Source organism: Siniperca chuatsi, linkage group LG2, assembly GCF_020085105.1.
Source record: "Siniperca chuatsi isolate FFG_IHB_CAS linkage group LG2, ASM2008510v1, whole genome shotgun sequence".
NCBI lineage: Eukaryota > Metazoa > Chordata > Actinopteri > Centrarchiformes > Sinipercidae > Siniperca > Siniperca chuatsi.
In genome coordinates, this window is record NC_058043.1 from 4,589,087 (window position 1) to 4,610,867 (window position 21,781).

Sequence of the window (21,781 nt, forward strand, 5' to 3'; positions counted from 1 at the left end):
CTCCCCCTGTCCACATGTGAAAGTGTCTTTGAAAACTGAACTCCAAATTGTTCTGTTTGAGTAGTGTGTGAGTGAGTGTGCGTGTGTGTCCATGGATGAATGTGAGGCAATGTAAAGCTCTTTGTCCTACTCAATGCAGTCCATTTACCAGTTATACAGCATCTTGTCCTCTTGTCTTTCTCAGTTGTTCATTGTGCTCCTTTGTAAATGTCAAGACTATAAAAAATCTGTGTAAAACTGCAAAGTTTAGGGAAAGCCTGACTTTATAGTTAAAGGTGAGGTATGCGATTCTAATCCAATACACGTCTTTTTGTCAAATTCAGTGAATATCTACTCACGGTCCGCTAGCTGTCCGTTCAGTGTGTGCGCTGAAAAAAAATCTGGTATTTATACTCAGCCCCGGCTCTGTAAATGGGAAATAAACAAAGTGGCTCGGACCGGGCCACACAACACTAATCCAGCCACAATTTTGTGTCAGGTTGAATTGCTTGCCCACGGACATTCAGCTTACTTTCTAATTTGCCAAGATATGCTGTTGTTGTGACGTTAGCTATAGTAGCAGGAGAGTTGTGAGTATCGCTGTCTGGAGTTGCTGTGCTGGCTCTGGGAAACCGTCTCGTCCTCTCTGGCTGTTAAGACGGTGTAGTCCCTCATTTCTCCAGGAGTGTTCTATCGTAGAAAAGGTTTCAGTCGTAGTCATCTGGACACTGTTTTCAGAATCAAGACGTTTCGGCTCCCATCTGGAAGTCATTCTCTCTGGCTGTTAGCTTCACAGCAGCAACTGTAGCAACAGTTCGCTAACCCACAACCTAGTTAACGTTAAGTTATATTACTTGCTGTGTCAATGTTCGCTCTATATTTAATTAAATTCAATTCAATTGGACTTTTTTGGCATGTTAACAGATATTAACATTGCCAAAGCATGTGTAAAATAAAAACATACATAAACAGAAGAATTGTGATATTAAAATATATACAGATAATTAAGACAGGATAATAATAATAACCAATTGCAGACTTGCAGCTAAAATACAAAAAGTAAAAACTAAACACTGCAACATTTTGTACATTTTTTATGTGTGTGTATGTGTGTGTGTGTAGGTTGTTCACTGTCCCATAGGTTGTGGCATGTTGCTATATTTGGGCAGCAAGGTATGCCCTGTCTCCTTCTCATAGGAGCATTTTTAATTTTGAGAGGTCATTTAGCTCTTTGAAATGTGAGATTCCAGAGTTGAACTTTTTAAAGTAAATGTTCCTTATTTCATTGAATGTGTTACATTGTAGGAGGAAGTGCATCTCTGTCTCAACCTCACCTGTCGAAGGTGTTAGGAAGACCGCAGTTACAGTGTGCACCTTTTCACCTTGAGTTATATTGCTAATCCTACCCTCACCCCACCTCAGTTTGTCTGGTTCTCTCTCAACGACCTGTCAGTCATCTTGATGAGCTGTCCATTCTGAGTTTTAGCTACTTGGCACCTGGAAAGATTGACAAGTCAAACAATTGGGGGATTTAGACATGAACATACAGGGTTTTTTTTCTTCTTTTACACACGATCATTTTACTGCAGATTCGTGATGTGTTCGCCTGAGCAAGCAGGCCAAAGAGCCACAGTGCTATATTGAAAAGAACACTGGGGAAACATGAATATTTTACAGTCACACTGACAGATCAAGAAAGAGCATGAAATAGCTATGTAAAGGACAAAAGAACAATGTAGAGAGAAATTCCTATGTTAACACAATCGCAGTCCTCTTCTTTCCTGTTCCACTGTTCATTCTCTATCTCCCTCTTACAGATGTACATGTACACTAATGCACACACAGTTGGATGGGTCAAACAAAAACAGGACTTTCACCCAGGAGACCGACATTGTGTCCCATGTGAAACCAAAAGGTGTCTCCTACTATCGGTATTTGACGCCCTGGGAATGAGAATGCGTTGCACACTCACACACAGGACGCCCTTCCATGGTGTAATGTTGAAACAGCGAATGTAGAAAGACAGAGACAGAGATCAGCAGGATGTCAGAGGAGGCGGGAAGTTCTAGATTTGGGAATGTCTACTTTCTGTTTAAACCTTGATCTACCGGGGAGAAGAACAGTGTCAAAAATCTCTTCTGCCATCGGTGAGGAAAATAAAATAATAAAAAATCTTCCCCACTCTTTCTCTCTGTCTCTCTTTATCTCCCTCGCTGTCTCTTTCTCCTTGATGCTATTTGGAGCATGAGGAACATCATGTCTTCAGTTAGAGCCTTTACATCTGCTTGTGCTGTCATTGGCAAGGGAACTTGTGCTTTCTGCATCACTCTCAACTTCCTCATATGGATCGGAATTCATACTTTATTATTTCAAATGTTATTGTTTTTTTTAGGTTGGATTTATTTATTTTTTATTTATAAAAGTTGCACTATAACGGTATGTTTTTGGGTGGGGATTGGCAACATTTTGGAACTTTTGTGAAAGTTGGTGAGCAGGAAACAAGGTGAGGACATTTATGTTTTCATCCTCTGAGAAGTTGCTCATCAGTATAAGTGTCAAATAAGAACAAGATAACAAATCCAAGCATTCACTAATCTATGACCTTTGACCTGCAGTTATTGTATAGCCTATATAGTGGAAACTGTAATGACAGAACTGATCTCCTACACACACTGTGAGAAGAAATCACATTTTCCCAGTAAATAGGTTTTTAAGCATAGAAATGTTGAAAGTAAGTTTTGAGTTGTGGGTAACTTAATTTTTTATGAGCTGAAAAATCAATACATGAAGCTCCTGAAAGTTATGGAATGACATGACTTTGTTGAGGACATGCACAGCTCAAAATAGTCTCACTTTTGTCTCTGTTTATAGTGGGAATAAGAGAAAAAATATATAAAAGGTTTTTGTTAACACCTGTGATTTTGCGAGACAGTCCTCCCCAAAAATACGGCTGCAAGCAGCTTATTACAACACATATTTACGTTTAGCGACCTCTAGTGGCCGTAGTAATTATGAAGGGCGCAAAGGAGAAAGTCAGGTGAGGTAGTATAAAGAGCGGCAAAGTCTGCGTAGGGAGGAGGCATATGGTATATGGATGGGTTAAACAGGACTTTCACCCAGGAGGCCGCTGTTTGTATGTGAAACCAAAAGTCACCACTGACTTACTGACGAACGTAAGCACGTGACTTAAGTCAAATCTGGGGGTGTGGAGTTAAGTCACGCGATATAATTTATGAACTTAACTTACGTAGCTAAGGTACTTATTTTAAGTGATTTGACGATGCTGTGAAGAGTTGACAGGGAAAAAAATCCCAAAAGTTTTGCATATATGTGTCTATTATTTTATCCCGTAAAGGACTATTTCATCAGAAGGAGCTAGAAAACTAACTGCCAGTCAGTGATCAAAGCGAGGCAATAGTAATAAGTACTGTAGCATGAATTTATAATGAGCAGTCTGACTTTATACTGTAAGTTACAGATTTTAAGAACCACACTAAATAATACATAAAAAGGTGGGTAAAATAACAGTAGTAGGTTTATTCTCAAACACATCCCTTCTTGTGTCACTGCGTCTTTCTGTCACTTAACATGTGTCACACACTCTATCTTCGTCTCAGGGTCATGTCAACAAAATGCCAACAGTCTATAGAGATTACAGTGTTTCTTCCTGACAGCTTATTACAGCTACAATTATGATATTCAGAATCAAATTTTCCTCTGTCCTAGTTTTCCGATTGTATGAATCACAGGAACCACTTTTGGAGAATTATGCTCATATCAGTTCATGGTGTTTGGAGATGCCCATCCAGTCACCATCACAGCAGTTCACTGATTTATGTCACAAACATATTCAAAATAAAATTTAAAACAAGCTTCTTTAATGATGTCTTGACTTACTGTATAATTAATATCTAGTTTTTGTTTTTTAATCTCAGTTTGGTATGGCCAGTTCTCATTACACTGTGGTCCCTGTTACTGCTAACTGCCACTGTTGACCTGGCAAGGCTGTAGCACCATGTGTTTCCTCCAGTACAAATGGTGTCACTTCTGCCACTGCCACTGAGGAGTCCAGCAGTGATGCCTCACCTGCTTTCCACTTGCTTGAACTGACAAAATCGGCAAACATTACCTGCTTTTGATAAACTAATAACATTTAAACTGTAGTCCCTGATTGTGGCAACAAAAAGTTTGTTGACCATTCAGTCAAGCATCTTAAACATGAGATACACAATTTTAACAAGTGGTTGTTGCTGCAATTCATGAGGACTGGGTCAAAGATAATTTTCCTGTTGTTGTCCATCCACAACCACATTAGTCCTGTATCACTTTCAGGGTTAGAGATGAATTTCAAAATTTGACTGGGTAAGATAAAACCATCTTCAGAAAAAAAAAAAAGTTGTGTGTTGTCTGTTTGTTAAGTTTTTCATTTAACAGGCAATAAAGTTCAGACTGTGTTCAAGACTTGAGGCACAAACTTGAGGAGTCCTTTCTAGGAATATGAATGTGAATCATTGTCAAGTACAGCATTGATCATCTTTAAAATGTTGGTCCAGGCTCTAAGTGTTATCAAATGGCTTGAATTACTGACAGCTCTTAACCATTATTTGATTTAGTCTACTATCTACTATCCATCATTTTGTGGGAACAGATGTAAATTTTTTAACAAAACATTTTACACACAGCACTGACACAAAACAAGATTAAAAAAAAGAATGGAAAGAGTGAAGGGAGGAGAGTAGGGTAGTGGGCAGAAGAAAAGGAGAAGATTTCTGGATAGGAGGAGCGTGGGAGTGGAAAGTCAAGGAAATAATAGCTCTGTCCTTCCCTCCCTTTATCTCTTTTCTCCTTAAAGGAGATGATTTGAATGGAGAGCGGGTGGCACAAATAGCACAGATTGTTGCATGGATTCATTCCCCATACAAATTATGAAACTTAAGAGAAAAGTTATGCTGAAATTGAAGTTAGATGGCTCACCATGTGTGCTGTCAAATTTAGGGAAATTGCCCTCTAGCAGTTCCTCTCATGTGGAAGCCTGCTGTTACAGACTCTGTGTCCACTGGGAGTCTCTCTTTGATTTCTTTATCTACTTGTTTTTTAGTGGAAAGGACACACTGTTACACTGAACGCTGAACACGACACAAGAAGTTGGCTTTTATTTCAGATTTTAGTGAAACAGTCAGACTCTTGAAATGTGGTTTTAATTTTAGTGAAGTGGCCACAGTAGCCTTAACTGGCACGTCCTGTATCATTTAGGCATGGAAATTGAGAGGTCTGGTATATACAAAAGCAGGGCTGCCAACTTTTCATTTTCAATTTACTTCAATTATGAGTAGGCCTTCTGTGACATTACCCAGCAGTTCAGCAGGTTTAAATGCATTAAACTGATCATATCGAATGACCTTAATTTTGGTAAGAGGAAGGAGCAGGTTTACACTCACTTCCGGCTATAAAATCAGCGTTCATATTAAATAACAGTGTTTAACTCAGTATATTCATTTTAAAATGGGGCACCACTCCTTTACAAGAAGAAGTTAATTAATAATCACTTTAAATAATAATGAATTTAGTCTCGATCTGAAGTTGCTACAGAGTTCTTGTCTCGGGGACAGTGACCAGAATATTTCATACACACAAACTCACAATAACCAACGTTTTATAAATGATTATTTAACTACTAACTACACACACAGGACAATAACTACTAGACTACACAAGCAACTATACTTCTAGACACACAAATGAAAGGATAAATGCAACCATGAATGAATGATTAGGGATTATTAATCACCTGAAGTAAATTAGCTATCATACCTATGTTGATGGGAGATCCTAATTTTCATCTACATTTCTTATTGTTCCTATTAAGATAAAGCAGCAAACACCAATGTCAGAGAAAAACTGTTGTTTCACCTTCCCACCATATCTTCATATCGTCCACTTATAACCTAAATAATTAACAGACAGTGTTAATTAAATGTCATACATGGTAGGCCTAATATATGTTATGGCATCTGCTATTATGATTATGTATTATTATGTATAGGTTATACACACATCTTTAACAGTAAATGAAATAGTAAAATAAAATCACACAAATTAGATTTCCACATATTTCAGTAATCTTTGTATCTCAGGAATGTGTTTTGTTTGTCTGTTTGTCTTTCTTCTCAAGGGGTGAGAGGAGGAGGGGGGTCATCAGATCCACACGTGTGCTCTGAGGGCAGTGGAATTCAGTATTTCACTTACATTTCCTCTTCTTAGCAGCCATGATAAACGGTGGCATCACCATGACAACATGATGTTCCACACTCTTCTTACATTGTTGCTCAATGTAACATATCGATTAATAAATTTGATTCTGCATGGCAAAGTCACTTTCTCTATCCCTTCAGTCTCAAGGTTTGACAAGTCCTGGTTTTCACTTGATGGTTTTCACTTCCTTAAAAGACGGTGGTGTCAAGTCGTGTTATGCAAGATCAGGGAGTATAAGTTGTAATTTACTAGACTGGCTTAAGTTGTTAATGCTTGTGAGTTTTTGCAGGCTGCCATAAATCAAGAAATTGTCATTCAACCTTCCATTAGTGACCTGAGTCTGGCAAAGGTCATGGGACAGAGGAGGTTGCTGTGGAAAGCTTATCAGTCTCTGGACAGGCCTGGTTTATGACTTAGAAGCCAGCTTTCAGAAAAGGTCTAATTCTTTTCATTAATAAAGATCCAAAATGTTCATCAGGATCGGGGTTGATCATGCCACAGTAGTTGTGCAGATGACACCCAGTTATATGTTTGCCTTAAGCCAGATGACTCTCACTGCCTGAAACTACTGACCAGCTGTATGGATGAGCAAAAACTACCTCATGTTAAATGAAGATAAAACTGACATTCTTTTAATCTATCTACTGTGGATCTACTGTGAAAAGAAAGAAAATCCTACATCAGACCTTAGTTTTAAAACCTCCATTGACAATACTACACAAACTGCTTATTTCCATCTTAGAAATATCTTATCTGTCAATTCAGCTTGCAACAAAACTGACCCATGCCTTCAACTTCTCATGACTGGATTACAGTAATGCCCTGATCACTGGCCTACCAAAGACATCAATTATCTACCTTCTACTCATACAAAATGCAGCAGCTAGAGTACTAACAGTGGGAGATACATCAGAAAACACCAGCAGCTCCTGTATCAGTCATTGTATTGTATTCTAAAGTATGCTTGGTTAGGATTTATATCATTAACTGTGCTCTGGCTACCATGTTAGGTTAGTTAGATAGCTTGGTAAACAGCCACACATTAGCTAGACAGCAATGTATAATTGTTATGCAAATTAGCTTCACACTGATGAAACAGCTACAGTAGCCTTCTGCTGATTTGGCAGTTTCTGCTGACATACCTGTACTCTGTCAACCATGTTTAAAGGTCTCCAAAGGTTTCTCAAATAAAAAGCCATGTGCACCAGTGCTGTCCGTTTTCAACAATGATCTAAGTAGAATACAGGTAAGATGCTCTCTCCATAATCAATTATCAGCTGTATTGTGTCTTTGTAGTTGGTGGTGATAAAATGGTCGATGGTAGTTCTAATGCTGGAAAATACTAAATGTTTCAGCTTCCAAAAGAATGCTTAGTCCTCATTGTTATTTTCATGACAGATATGATACTGTTGTTGCCATGTTGTTGGTCAAAGTTTGTGGATGCTTTACTTTGTCTTCTCTTTGCTTGTTTAAACAATCTGTTGCGTCAGACTATTGAAGGGGATTTCTCTAATGTACAGTATATTACCTCTTACTTCAAACGTATGAGTATCACCTACTGTACATAATGTATATTGCCTTTAAGTTAACACATGCATATGACCTACAGAAAAAACAACAGCAGTTATATTGAATAATCAACAGGTGGAGTCTCAGGCTTTTATCTGTACCAGACTTTAAAGGTTTAAAATTCTCTCCATTTCTATCAACTGATTTTTTGTTTAGGATATCATTAACTTATATTGTCTCATCTCATCATCTTATGCATTTAGTGTTATTTTTTTGTGATTTTATTCCAAACCCTGTCTGCATGCCAAAATTCACTTATGGGACAACACATTTTTAAGTGAAGGTCATACAGTGGGGATGGCTGCAGTCTCTCAACTCTGTTTACCCACAGCTCTGCTTGGAGGAAAACAGTCTCAGACTCAGTGGAAAGAAATGATGCTGGTTGTTATTGTGCACTGCCCGCTGTGGGAACAACACAGCGGCTGCCGTGTTCTTTCTGTGGCATTACAGGCCCGGGGTGTGTGATAGTTTGTTGTTGCATTGTGAGATTGAAGCAGCAGTGGGTGCTGTTGCTTTCGGTTGCATCAGATGTTTAAACAGCAAAAAAAAAATTTTAGAGATGAGGGGAGAAGGTGGGTGGCAAAGAGAGAATAAGAGAAGGGAATAGGATAGAGAAAGAGTGGGAGTGGAGTGAAAGGGTACTAAAGAAGGTGAGTTTGAGGGCATATAGAAGAAAACGGGATGAGGAGATGGAAGGAAGAAGGACAGACATATATGCAAGGGATGCAGAGGAAGGGATGGATGTCAGGCAAAGGAGGAAGAAGAGAGAATAATGGGGGTTGGGAAGAAGAACAACAATACGGTTGTGAGGAGACTGAAAAGATAAAGGGTGTAAGAAGAAGAAGAGAGAAAATTATATGAGGAGATGAAAGGGAAGAGGTTCCACAAGGGCATAACTGATATATTCATATTTCTATATTGGCTTATTGATATTTGCTTGCCTGCATATCTGCGTTCTAGTCACGTTGTCTTACTGTTTGTGTACCAGTGTAACTCATATATGAGTTTGTCCAGTGTTTGTCCTTCTCTGTTTGCTGTGGTTCATTCTGCCTGTGTGATTTAATTGTGCTGCTTTGTTGTGAGGTGTTTTAATGTTGCTGTGTTGTTTTACAAAGTGAAGACTGTCAAACTGCCCACAATGCTTGGCATAATCATATTCCTGCCTGTGGCCATCAAACTCTTTAACTCTAAGTCACTAAACTGGACATTGGATCATTAACATCACTGCAATAGTTGAAATAATTGTGCAATATACCCTGTTTTCAGTTTTAAATTCCCTATTTATTGATATTTACTCATACTTCTATTACTGCTGTGCAATATCCACCGTCTCATTATCATCTTAATAAGCTACACTTAACTTGACAGTACTCATTATTGCACTATTACTTATTACTTATATTATTACATTGTATCATACCGTACATACTCATCAACCTCTAAACCCACTTTGGTACTTACACTTATTTTAGCTTTTATACTTATATCCACTTTGTACTTAATTTATCTGACCTGTATTATAGTGTATTATATTTTGATTTGCTTAGTACTTCTATTCCTGTGTGCACTGACGTGACAGTGAGCAGCTGTAACGAAAGAGTTTCCCCTCGGGGATCAATAAAGTATTTCTGATTCTGATTCTGATATCTTACTATTCTTCTATTTTAAGCCCCCATGTGTAGAATATAAATGTGATTGCTGCATCTTTCAAAGTGTTATGTTTTTTTGGTGTATATTAATGCTTACCGCAGTGTCTTTTTAGACAATTTACACTATCACGGGAGTCGCAAAAGTCAGAAATGTTCAAATTAAACCCATAGCATATTAAAACCCTGACATATTTACACTACTAATGACCCGTAGACATATTTCTGTTAAAGGCCTTAACCTGAGTTGATTTAATGTGACATTTCTTTTCATCATCCAAAGCTTCAGTGGAGCTAAAAACTTATTGTTTGGCATGAAAATACTGCATTCAAATTGGAGATTGTGCCCACCATCAAAAATACCAGTTAACAGGGGCCGACTGTTGCTCAGGAGGTAGAGCAGGTTGTCCACCGATCACAGGGTTGGTGGTTGGATCCCATCGGTGTGAGTGTGCATGACTGGGGCGAATGAGCGGCAAAAACCTTGTAAAGCGCTTTGGATGACAGAACTATATAAATGTAGCAATTTACCATAAAAGCAGCCTCTATTAAGAAAAACAAAACATTGGTATCTTTTCTGAAAGAAAACAAAACAAAAAAGAAGTAAACAACCCAAAAAATATCTATATTCTAAAATCTATGCAAGTATTTACTACATATCTGGAAGGTGTCAAATAAGAAAGCAGAGGGCAATTTTGTCAGAGGGGGCAGTTCATTCGCAATGGTTAAAACAAGAAAGACAAGTCAGCTTGAGTACTCTACTGATTTAACAATTGCACTTCTATGACATTATCAGACTCACAATACAGTTAGAAAGAAAGAATAACAATTGATTCAGCAGAACTAGAGATATCTGCTGTCATATTCCACACAAGCCTTAATCCTCGTCGAAACATGGCGACTACATTATCCACAATGCAACTTTAGTCGACAGCCGACTCGGAGATTCTAGTGTGTTATGCTAGTAGCGGCTAATGTAGTGACATCACTTGAGGCAGTTTATCAGACTTTGCGCAGCTCCCTCTGGAGCCACAAAAGGCTTTATACAACTTTTTTTTTTACATATACAGTAGTACTCCCCATCATCTGTAAACAGACTTGAAAAATGTCACAATCAGTAGTTTGGTCAAATATCTAAACAATGTTACATTTACCTGACAAGGACCTGTAGTGGCTGTGTGAATATTGACACTTGTCTGTCAGTAGCGAAGGCAGAAGTTGCACAACGGAGCCGAAAACCTCGTAGGGAGGAGGTCAGGAGACCACTGTTTCCCACCGACAGTTTCTTGTAATCGCAATCTTTCCCTAACCTATAACCGAGTAGTTTTTGTGCCTAAATGTATCCAAGCCTTAATCATAGTGATAATGCTCATATGAAAAGTCCTTGTAACAGGCATATGTAACAGTTTTGGAAGATGGTGACAAATGATTCGCAATAGGGGCGTGAGATCAGAAAACACTTCATTGTGTCCTTTTGAAAGGCAACGACAAAGAACATGTTTTGTCGTTGAGTTTGTAAGATTTGTTGGCCGTGGCACAGTGGTGTTTTTCATACGACCACTGGAGGGTGAGAGAGAGAGACAAATCACATTCCCTCTCAATCTCTCTCTTTCCCTCTCCAATCTACAAATGAAGAGTGCCAAACAGCTTTAGGATTCCCTCACCTCCATATCCACCTACACACACACACACACACACACACACACACACACTCTCTCTCTCGTCAGATTCTCCTACTTCCTCCCTCCCATGACTGTGACTCTTAAAGGTTCACATCAGACCTTTTTAACCCTGAACTTACTGTGCAGTGACTCCCTGCAGAAACTACATGAGGAGTTATACTTGAAATGAGAATCACGTAATTTGCCAAGTACAATAAATGCACATCCGTTTTATCTTGTTGGCACTGCTGCACGCTTGTAAGGGAGAGTACTGGGGCCATTCAGAGTTCCAGCCAATACTTGCATCTGTATCATTCATATTTGTACTTTTTAATGAACAAACCTCCTGCTTTGGCTTAGAAATAAGTTCTAAATAAGTAGACATGAATGTATCAGCATGGTGCAGCACCAATATGAAACTATTCAGCAGGATTAAACTATGACCAACCTAAATTCTGGCTTCTTGTTGTTTACTTCTAATGAGTCATGGCATTCTGAGGAAGTTTTATGCTGGCTTCTTCTGATAGAGAAAAATGAGCCCTGATATCTGGAATTATGCAAAGTCTGTGCAAACACCAGGAGGAGAGGAGAGGACAAATTTAGAAAAAAAAAAAAATAAGTATTAGCAGATTACTTGTTTTTCACAGAAAATATTAAACTACATATGAATATCAAATCTCCAGCTTCCATTCACTGATGGTTTTGGTTTAAAGGTGAAACATTTAACACGCTTTTTTCACCCACTCTCACAAAGTGATTGATTGTACAACATTTGAGATGGCTTGAATGACTTTATAGACCTCTATTGGTAAGCAGTAAGAACTGCAAAAATACTGATATGTATCTGGAAAAGCAGGGCAGTAGTTGAATTATTCCAGTAGGTGGGAAGTTTTTGTTCAAAGTCAGAAGCTGGCAGAGTTGAATCACTGTTACTGATGAGCAAATTCTGCAGATACACTTTTATTTTGTGCTATATGGCAAATCAAATCTGTTTTTTTATTTGGCTTCAAATAAATGATTTATTTTGTAATTAAAGTATAATAATTAGTTTAATAATTAAAGTATATGGTTGAAAGAATGCCAAAACAAAATAAACAAGATGCAAGAAAAGACAAAATAAAGATAACACAAATCACCAGAATTATTTGTACAAAATAGAAATACAGGAAAAACTAGTTTTGATTTGTTTAAAAAAGAAGATTATTAATATTAAAAACAGATTTTTGTATAATAAAAATGGTAAAGCTAATAGAACCTGCTCCAGCAACTTGCTTGATTAGATTTTATCATATGTTCAGTTCTGTCCCACTTCACATGAATCATTGAATCACTGAACCTTATTCTCCATATGCTGCAAATCCAGTTTCATTGCAGCCTTGATGTTTGACTGACATGATGATGTCACAGGATAAGGTTTGGCTAAATCCGTCATCACTGCTCCCTATTGGCTGTTGAACAGTTTTTTGGATTCCAAATATCCAACACTAATGTGATGCCGTTTTAGTGTTGAGATCTGAAGATGTGGCCTAGATTCAAGAGACACAAACACAGACACACACACACACACACACACAGACACATACACACATAAATACACACACATCCACAAATCTAGACCGCGCTCGCATGTACATACACACAGATGAGTACCCAAAAAACAGACACCACAAATGCAACACAAGAATTTGCACTCTCACAGAGCACAGATGCACACATACGCAAAAGGCCAACATGCACGTACACACACATACACACACACACACACACCCATGCTGGCATAAACAATGCATGTGCATATACACCCTTGCATATATGTGCGTGTGTGTGTGTGTGTGTGTGTGTGTGTGTGTGTGTCACACTAAGCCTCTTGCTCCTAGATTAGCACTAATGTCCATTTCTGCCAAAACAGAAGAGGAAGTGAAGCAGGGAAGGAAGACAGAGAAAGACGAAGAGAGGTAACCCTAAATCTGATATTTTATAAAAAGAGAAGGATAGTCGAGGGAAAGAGGATGAGAGGTGAAATATGTGTATGTGGGAGCAAAGAGTAAAAGAAGGAAAAGACAAATATAACATTTTGTCATACCCAGAAGTGATGTCTATATTTCAAAACGTGTATTGACAATTTAGAATGTGTTTGTTTAGCGGACATGCTTTTAAATGCATGTATTTACTTACTTACATTATAGGGTACTCAATAGGAATAGGTTTTTTACTTTATGTCCTGGGTGCACCAAATGGATGTTGACTGACAATCAAGTGGCAGCACAAAGTTTAAAAGTCTAAAATGACCCTCTGGCCATTGGATGAACACTTTAAAGTAAAGAAAAATATAATTCAGCATACAATATAGGTTTCAGTATTCAGTATAATATGTACTTAACTTAGTGTGTGTGTGTGTGTGTGTTTCACACAGAAGATTAAGCTAATGAGAGCAGAGCAGAGTTAATCTAGCCACAGCATTCCCTGATGCCGTATACAGACCTCACGCAGTGGTGAGTGTGTGTGTGTCTGTGTGCTGGGTTTGTAGTGGTGTGAGGTTTCGATCGTACCAGACGACTGAGCAACTTTCTTCCTTTCCTTTCTCTCTCTCTCTCTCTCTCTCTCTCTCTCTCTCTCTCTCTCTCTCTCTCTCTCTCTCTCTCTTTCCTAGAACAGATGTGGGACCTCCCACCAAAAAGTCCTCATTAAGTTTTAGGGGAGCAAACAGCTTTGTAATTAAAATCCACCACAACAGATTGTATAGTATAGAGAACCTAATTACTCTGTGATAATCAATACGATAAACACAACATGCAAACTGCTGATCCTACTCTTTTACAGTTACATAGTTGACAGTATTACTATTGTGTTCCAAATTAGATTTTTTTTTACTAGATATGTCGATATTTGTCCACAAAACGCCCCAGCTCATTGAGAGGGTTTATCCACAGGTTCCTCACTTTTCACCATCTCCATCTGTGTATGGTGTTAAGAGCTCATTGCTGTTTTTTTTCTGCACTGCACACAGATCACCTGTTAATCAAAACTATTAATGGATGGTATCCTGATGTCTTGGATGTCTTTCTTTTGATGTAGTTTACGTTTTGGTGCTTTTTCTGTTCAGCCATCATGGCCACAGTTGCTGAATGGATGAATGCATGGATGCAGGATGATGGTCTGGTCTGTTTATTTGAACACAGTGACCCGATTAAAGAATGTTTAAAAAGTGTAGTCAGGACTGAAATAACTTTTGGAAAGCTGACTTGTTAAAGAAATGTGCTTTACATTGATGGCATTTTGTTTTTAATCCATTCATTCCTTTTCTTTTTTCATATTTTTAATTATATCAGCGGGCTTTTGGACTTCACAAGAAGCTGCAAATTTGTATCTCAACAGGGAAGGAATTTTTGTCCACTGGGTGAAGATTCACATGATACACACATTTGTGTGCCAACTATGGCTTTAAGTAGAACAGGAACCCTCGGCTGTTAGCTGCCAGAATGCCTGTTAATGTAACTGCCAAAATTTGTTAGGATTTTGCTGCTGAGCGGAGGTCATTTTTTAACCCTCAAAAATCAATATTTTTACTCTCTGTGTGTTGCATAAACCATCCTGTGGACTCCAGGTCACATTAACTTGCAGTGGATGTCTGATTTTGCCAACTATGCTGGTCTGAGAGAGTTAACTGAACAAGCTCAGACTTGGCGTTTCAGGGGCTTACAGGGGTTGATTAGCACATCAGCACTGTATGTGTAAGTTAAACTCATATCTTCAAAAGTGGGCACTTAAGTTAGCTGACTTGTTATGGTTGTCAGGTTTCATTTTAAAGTGCTGTGTTCTTTTTTATGTAGCAAAGAAGAAGAATAAGAAGAAGGAGGAAAGTAGTTGGTACATCTAACCCCAGTAAGTACAGGTGCAGGAAAAATCCAGCATAGAAAGGAAAAGGAGAAGTTGTCTGCACATGAAATTTGAAAGCTCTCGTCTTGATGCAGCATTTCGACCTGCAAAGTTATATCCATTTTCTGAGATCATCACTAGAAGGAAAGGGAGTTGCTAAAGGATTCCAATACACACACACTGTTTTAGCCCATTATGTTTGCCAAGTATGTACCCTTGAAGATGGGTAGCAGAAGTGCCCAGAACATTTTACCAAAAGTACATTTTATCTGTTAGAATGTACCAGATTTAATTTACCCAGGCTGGTGGTAATCTGTGTAACCCTCCAGACATCTATATTTTCACACTGTATTGAATAATGTGTTGTGCTGAGCAGTCATACTGGTTTCTTGCTGGACTATGTTGCTGTGATGATTTATTAAACAAGCTTTGGATTGTTAGGTCCTGCTCTGCTCATCTGCATTGTGTGCACTGATTCCAACTGTTCTCAAAGGTGTGGGGTTTTTATCTGAGTGCAGTGTGGTTTTCTCATGTGCTGCATTGCGACTGAGTCACCAGAGTTTGGACTTTAATTGACATTTGCTTTACGCTATAAATTCAGGGAAGATAGGGACAGAGACTAGTTGCATACTGCACACACTCACGAGCTGTTTAGCTGTCAGAGTGGCTCATCAAATATATAAAATAATTAAAAATCATCAACTTGCGGCTGTTGAGCAGTGGTTTTACACTCTGTTGTGTGTTGCTCTGTGAATAAACAGAGCTTTGGACTCCAGGTCACATTAGCTTTATGTAACACACCCCTGATTGTGTTCTGTGTGTACAGTGCTGTATGGACCAATTAATTGAACACAGTGGCTTGCTGCTCTGCACATCTGCACTCCGAGTGTGTTGATAGGTGATAAAGTGTACTAGCTACGCGGCAGTGCTGTGATTAATAACTCTGCTGAACACACACACGAGAGACTCTAATAAGAACCAGAAAATGATGCAGTTGCATTCTGCAAAGCCTTTCATAAACTTCCTGCTCCTCTGTTTGAAGTAATATATGTTTCAATCCAAGTGCCCAGCAAATTTTAACCAAAGCTTTGAAATCTTGCAAGGAAATTAAATATGGAGACTGTCCTCGACAGTAAAACTACAGCATCGGTCATTCATCAAATGCTGACTGTTGTCTGTTGGAATTGAAGGAGGAAGTGGCATGTTGTTACTGTATAGCATCAATAAACCTCTTAGGGGGGAGGTTGGGTGTTCAAAACGTCATATGTTGACACTGGAGGTCAAGGTTTAGGTTTCATCACATACCGACAGTCAACATTGGTCTCTTTTGACAAGTTAGTTTTAGTTGCCTAAACATAACCAAACCGTAACTACACAGACAGCATGTCAGAAGAAAAACGTGCCCATACCTATGTGGTAGAGCTCATATATCCTCCTCATTCAGTTCACTCTCTTTTTTCTCTGTTTTAGATTTTTCAATTATGTAATTCTTTCTCATTTTGATCTCTCTTGCTCTCTCTCTCTCTCTCACTCCCCCTCAGTCAATATAAATTTTAGTGTGTGTGTGTTGTTGTGTAGGCAGATGTTTGCGTGGATGTTTTTCCAGTGCTGTCTGCCCATGTATACGTGTGTCTGTGTGTGTGTGTTGTGCGTGTGGGTGTATTCTTTGCCTGCAATTTTCTGGGGATGTGCGCATAACTGTGTGTATGTGTGCATTCATAAGCCTCAAAGGATTCTGTTTGACTTGAGTGAGAGAAGCTGTGTGACGTGTGTATTGGTGCATTTGTAAATTAAATGGGAACATTGGATGACATTTTAACTGATATTTAAAAGTACAGGGATCATCAAAATCATATATTTAAAAAGAAAAGCCTGCATCATTTTCATTTTAAAATGAGTAAATCTTGATTTCAAATGACTCTAGTGTATATCTGGATAGTTGCCAGTACAGCCAAACCCACTGAGAATTAACACCTAAATCTACAGCTGCACATCTTTCAACTTATTTTAGCTCATATTTGTTTTTGTTTTTTGTTTTTCTCTGTCCTGCACATGCAGTAAGCTGTGTCCTAGCTAAAGGGCTGGATGCTTTGAAGGATGTGTCCTCGAAAATCGAAACCAAAGCTAAAAGAGAAGCAAATTCTGCCACTACATTTATTAGGTGACAACTTTAAGAAATTGAACATCCTGTTTTAGTTACACAACCCTCCACATCAAAAGATGGACTGAAATCCCAAACCGTCACCCCTGGCAACATTTCTCCCTCCATGCACGTTCCACATGCACCTAAAAGTTATGTTTCCTGCTATCCAAGAAGATGCTGATTGCCACAGTTTATAGTGAACAACATTCTCTTCTAACAGCTCAGAAAAAAACTTCTGGTACAACCCTGTCTCTTAGAAATTCAGTTTATATGCTACTAATGTGCAACAACAAATAAAAGGAAACTAATGCTGTTGTGATTATGTTTTTTTTAATACAATATCCATTTTTAGCAACTAAAGCATTATTAAACTATTTTAGGTTTAGGCACTTAACCAGAACTTGGTTAAGGAGGGTCCTGAACTTTATAAAGCTGCTATCCACCCCCACCACTCTGTGACTTCGATGTGTCATAAATGTAGCACTTCATTCACTCAAAAAACATTGCCTTTGAACATAATCCAGGCAGCGATTATGTTTGCCACCACAACATAATTGGAAAAGCAGTTTAGTAATATATAACCACTTTCCACCTGATTTTAAACAATCAAAATAAACAAAATCAAAATTAAAAAAAATCCTTAAGTCTGTAAAAGTATAAGCCTATATGTAATAATTAGAAGGCTGCAAACACATATTTAATACAGAGTCTAAGCATACTGTAATAACTGTACTGTACCTAAAATAGACTGTTGCTATGTGGATGTAGGTCCATTCAGTATCACTGTAACACTGCGCTGACTCCTTCAGCCTCTTACTCAAAAGCTCTGCTACTTCCTCACAAGACTCTGCATATTAGCATATCAGTTCATTTGTTTGCCAAAATGTTGATGCTATTTGCCAAACATAATGAAAATAAGTATGAAATAATTAAACAGTGTGTTTCATTCACCATCACATCTCCTACAAACATTTCTTTTTTCCCTTCTTTTCCTTCATTTCTTTCTTCCTCATTCTCTTTTATTAGCCATTACCTGTCATCCCTCCTTTTGCACCTCTCTCTGAGCCACCTGTCATCTGTCCTCTTTTCATCCTCCTCTCTTCAGTGGGCTATAATCTGTCTCCCCTCTCATCACACCGCAACAAAACAGCTTTATTCTTCGCTTCACTTTTCCCCTGTCCTTATTCCCTCTGTTTTTTCTCTCATTTGTTGTCCACATTTTTCTTTCTCTTCTCAACCTCCCGCATCTTCTCTGCTTGGATGTTCTCTTGTTCTCTTCACTTCCTCTCGCTCTCTCTTCCTCCCTCCTTTTCTCAACTCTCATCTCCTTTTTGGTCTTCCTGCTTTCTCTTCCACCTCTCCCCTCCATCCTCTTCTCCCTTTCCAATGCCCCTCCTCCACCTCCTCCTCCTTCACCTCCTCATCTCTCTATTCTTCTCTTCCTCTGCTGAGCCCAGCCATTTGCTGCTTTGATCTCTCTGTTATTTTGCTATAGCTTACCCTTCAAGCTTACCTACGCAGCAGGGCTGCCAACATAGGGGGCTCCAGCAAAACAATGCAGGGTTATCCGGCAAAAAGTTGAACCTGGCTTAAAGGTAGAATATGCAGAATTTTCCTAAAAAAGAATGTCTAGACTCATACAAAAATAATCTGTACTTGCAGAGACGCTGCCCTCTGCCTGTAGTTTCTTCTTAGTTTTCTGTGTTCAGGACGTTTCTGGGCATCAACCTTTTGGTTGGTGGTGTGCAGCTCCAGCCAATGACAGCGCGCAGGCTGTGAAGTTGGGACTATGAAGTCATGACTCATAATGTAGCGAGCAGCTGGCTCCTTCCCGCAGCGTTGTGTGGAGGTGTGGGCAACGTGATTGCTGTATTTCTAAGATAGAAGAATTGCTGCCGTGATAATTTTCCAGAGTTATAAAATGCTGTCTTTGAGTATTACAAACCGTTGTGCAGTGTTTTGCCGTCTGATAAACCTTTAAAATGCATGAATCTGCTACTCCAACTGGACTTCCTGGATCGTATTTCATTGTCTCGCTGGTACCTTAAACAACACACCCCCACCAACACAGCCCCCTGCGCTGTTTTTGGCCTGAATCCCCGCTAAGTCTATAGCCTCGCTAACGGCACTGTGAAGCTGTACTTAGGCACAGCGGTGCTCAGCATGCTAACATGTTCACAATGATAATGGTAAAATGCCCATTTTCAGCAGGTATAATGTTTGCCATGTTCACCATCATCATTTAGTGTGTTAATATGCTTACATTTACTAGCACTAAACACAATGTACAGCTGAGGCTGATGGGGATACATTAGTTTTGCAGGTATTAGGTCATAAACCAAAGTTTGAAATTGAAAATGTTGACCCGATAATGGTGCAAGACAAAAAATGAAGTTATTACAGTTAATCCTGTAGCAAATGAGAATATATATTCTACATTTAATTGCAAACCATAGTTGCTGAAACATTTCACTCTGAACCAAAAAATGGTAGCACTAGATAAAAAGTCAAGCCAATACATCCTGTGGGAACCATGAATGTACAGTATGTACCAAGTTTTGTGTCAATCCGTCCAGCAGATGTTTGTGATATTTCACTGGATAATTAAAAGCTTTGACCTGCTGGTGGTGCTAGATGAAAAGTCAGGTATTTACCAAAGTTATTAGGATTCATTGTTTGTACCACATTTTATGTCAATCCATCCATTATTTGACGAGATATTTCAATCTGGACCAAAGTGGTGGACTGACCCAATACTGCCAAACCCAGAGCCTTGCCCAAAGTGTGACTAAAAAGAGCGAAGGATTACTTTTTTCTTTGAAATGGAATGGTTAACCATAGTTTAAAGATAGTGAGAGTAGGATACGATAATGAGGATAAGATCATAAGAATGGAGCATATATATTTTTTTAAAGTTTTTGAAGACATAAATGATGCAGAGAAAAAGAAGTTAAAAGAAATTCCTGAAAAATGAAGGAAGAAAAATTAGTATGACAGAGAAGAAAAAGACACAACAAAAAAGGAGGGGATCAGGAAGAAAGACAAGATAGCATGGAGGAGGAAGAGAGGTAGATAAGGGGAAAGGAAGTAAAACCAAGGCATAAAACAGGCAATACAGATGAAGAATATGAGTGAGAGAGGAAACGAGAGAGAGAGGGAGGCAGCTTAATTTCACAGTACTTCCCACACAGAAAGAGAGAGAGAGAGAGAGAGAGAGAGAGAGAGAGAGTGAACAACAAGAGTGAGTGACAGGGGTGAAAGATACAGAGAGAGAGAGAGAGGGAGGGGAACTGTGTAATCAATTCTCCCCGTTAAAGAAAAAGGACTCGCTTGCTCTCTCTCTCTTTCCTGTCTTCACCATGTGACCGGCCAACGCTCCAATACCGCTCTTTTTCACTCTCTCCCCCTCTCTCTCATCCTTTACTCGGCTCACACTATGTCTAACTGAGGAGGAAGAAGAGGAGGAGGGAGAGGAAGAAAGCAGGAAGAAGATAAAGAGACGGAAAGAGAGAGAGGATGTTCTCTGTTTCGCTCAAGTGCCGCTTAGGGGTCATCAGACGCCGAATTAAGGGTACAGTGGGTGTGTGTGTGTGTGTAAGTGGTTTTGATGTTTGTTTGATTGCGTCTTTGATGTGTGTGATCTTTAATGGGTGTGTGTAAGTATGTGCACAGTTTGGATCTTTATATATTAGTGCATATGTGTCTTACAGTATGTGTGCATTTTTGTGTGCCATGTGTTTGTGTGTGAGTCCCTGGAAGTGTCCATTTATGTGTGTATGCACATGTGTGCATCTACAGTAAATTTGTATGTCTGTACGTGCATTTCTGTGTGTTATTTCTGTTTATGTGTGTGCGTCATGAGGAAAGCATGATGCCTGCCTCATTGTTGTCATATTTTCTCATCTGTCTTCCTTCCTTCTTCTTCTTCTTCTTCTTCTTCTTCTTCTTCTTCTTCTGTAAGTCTTTGTTTCAAAGGCTGAATGTCCACAGGAACCCATCCTAACTCTGAATGAAGTTAGCGTTTAGACTGAAAAAAAGATCTTATTCTCCTCTCAGCAAGTCAATTAGATTTTCTTGATGTGAGTAAACAAAGCGTCTTGGCTGGTGCTGGAGATATAAACCACTTTCAGTTTTCTTCCTGTGCAGTGAGCCCTGCTGATCGGTTTCACAACAGGTGGGTTTTCTGTGTCTGGGTGAAATAAGATTGTTTGTCATGAATGTGACCTCCACGTCCATGTCTTTAATATGGAAACAGTACTTTAGATCCAGTCTAGACAGTTGTGACAATCTCATTTTGAACAAGTGGATTTTTATTGCATTATTTGGGGTAAATAAAGGGTTTCAGGTGGGGGAGATGTGCTCGAACTAACCAGGAGCAGCTTGTTTGATGTTTGATTTATAATAATGGCTGTAGGTTTCTCTTAATGTGAATAAAAGAAAGTGAGAGACACATTTTGATGCAGGTTTAAAGTCTGTTTTAGTCAGTGATGAAAACCTATCAGATCTTTTTGACGTTATTATACCATTTTACTCACCATTATACTTACTGACATTATGGTCTCTTCATGCTTGCTAACAGAGTAGAGAAAATCTTTATATGAACCTTTTTTCAGTTTTGGCATAGGTATTAATGCATATTTTGTCGTGCATGTGTT

General features: G+C 38.8%; 1 protein-coding gene across 8 annotated transcripts in view; it reads left to right on the forward strand.

Annotated features, from left to right (window-relative positions):
- The window catches only part of LOC122887804 (glutamate receptor-interacting protein 2-like), a 267,289-nt gene that overhangs the window by 114,991 nt on the left and 130,517 nt on the right, over nucleotides 1-21,781 (forward strand). For 2 of the 8 annotated variants that reach the window (XM_044221395.1, XM_044221419.1), the window contains exon 1: nucleotides 19,807-20,697. The exons of the other annotated variants lie outside the window; for them this stretch is intronic. In XM_044221395.1, coding sequence (XP_044077330.1) covers nucleotides 20,643-20,697 — 55 coding nt within the window. In that variant the 5' untranslated portion in view covers nucleotides 19,807-20,642. Of the gene's footprint in view, nucleotides 1-19,806; nucleotides 20,698-21,781 lie in introns of those variants that run through there. 8 annotated transcript variants of the gene reach the window in all.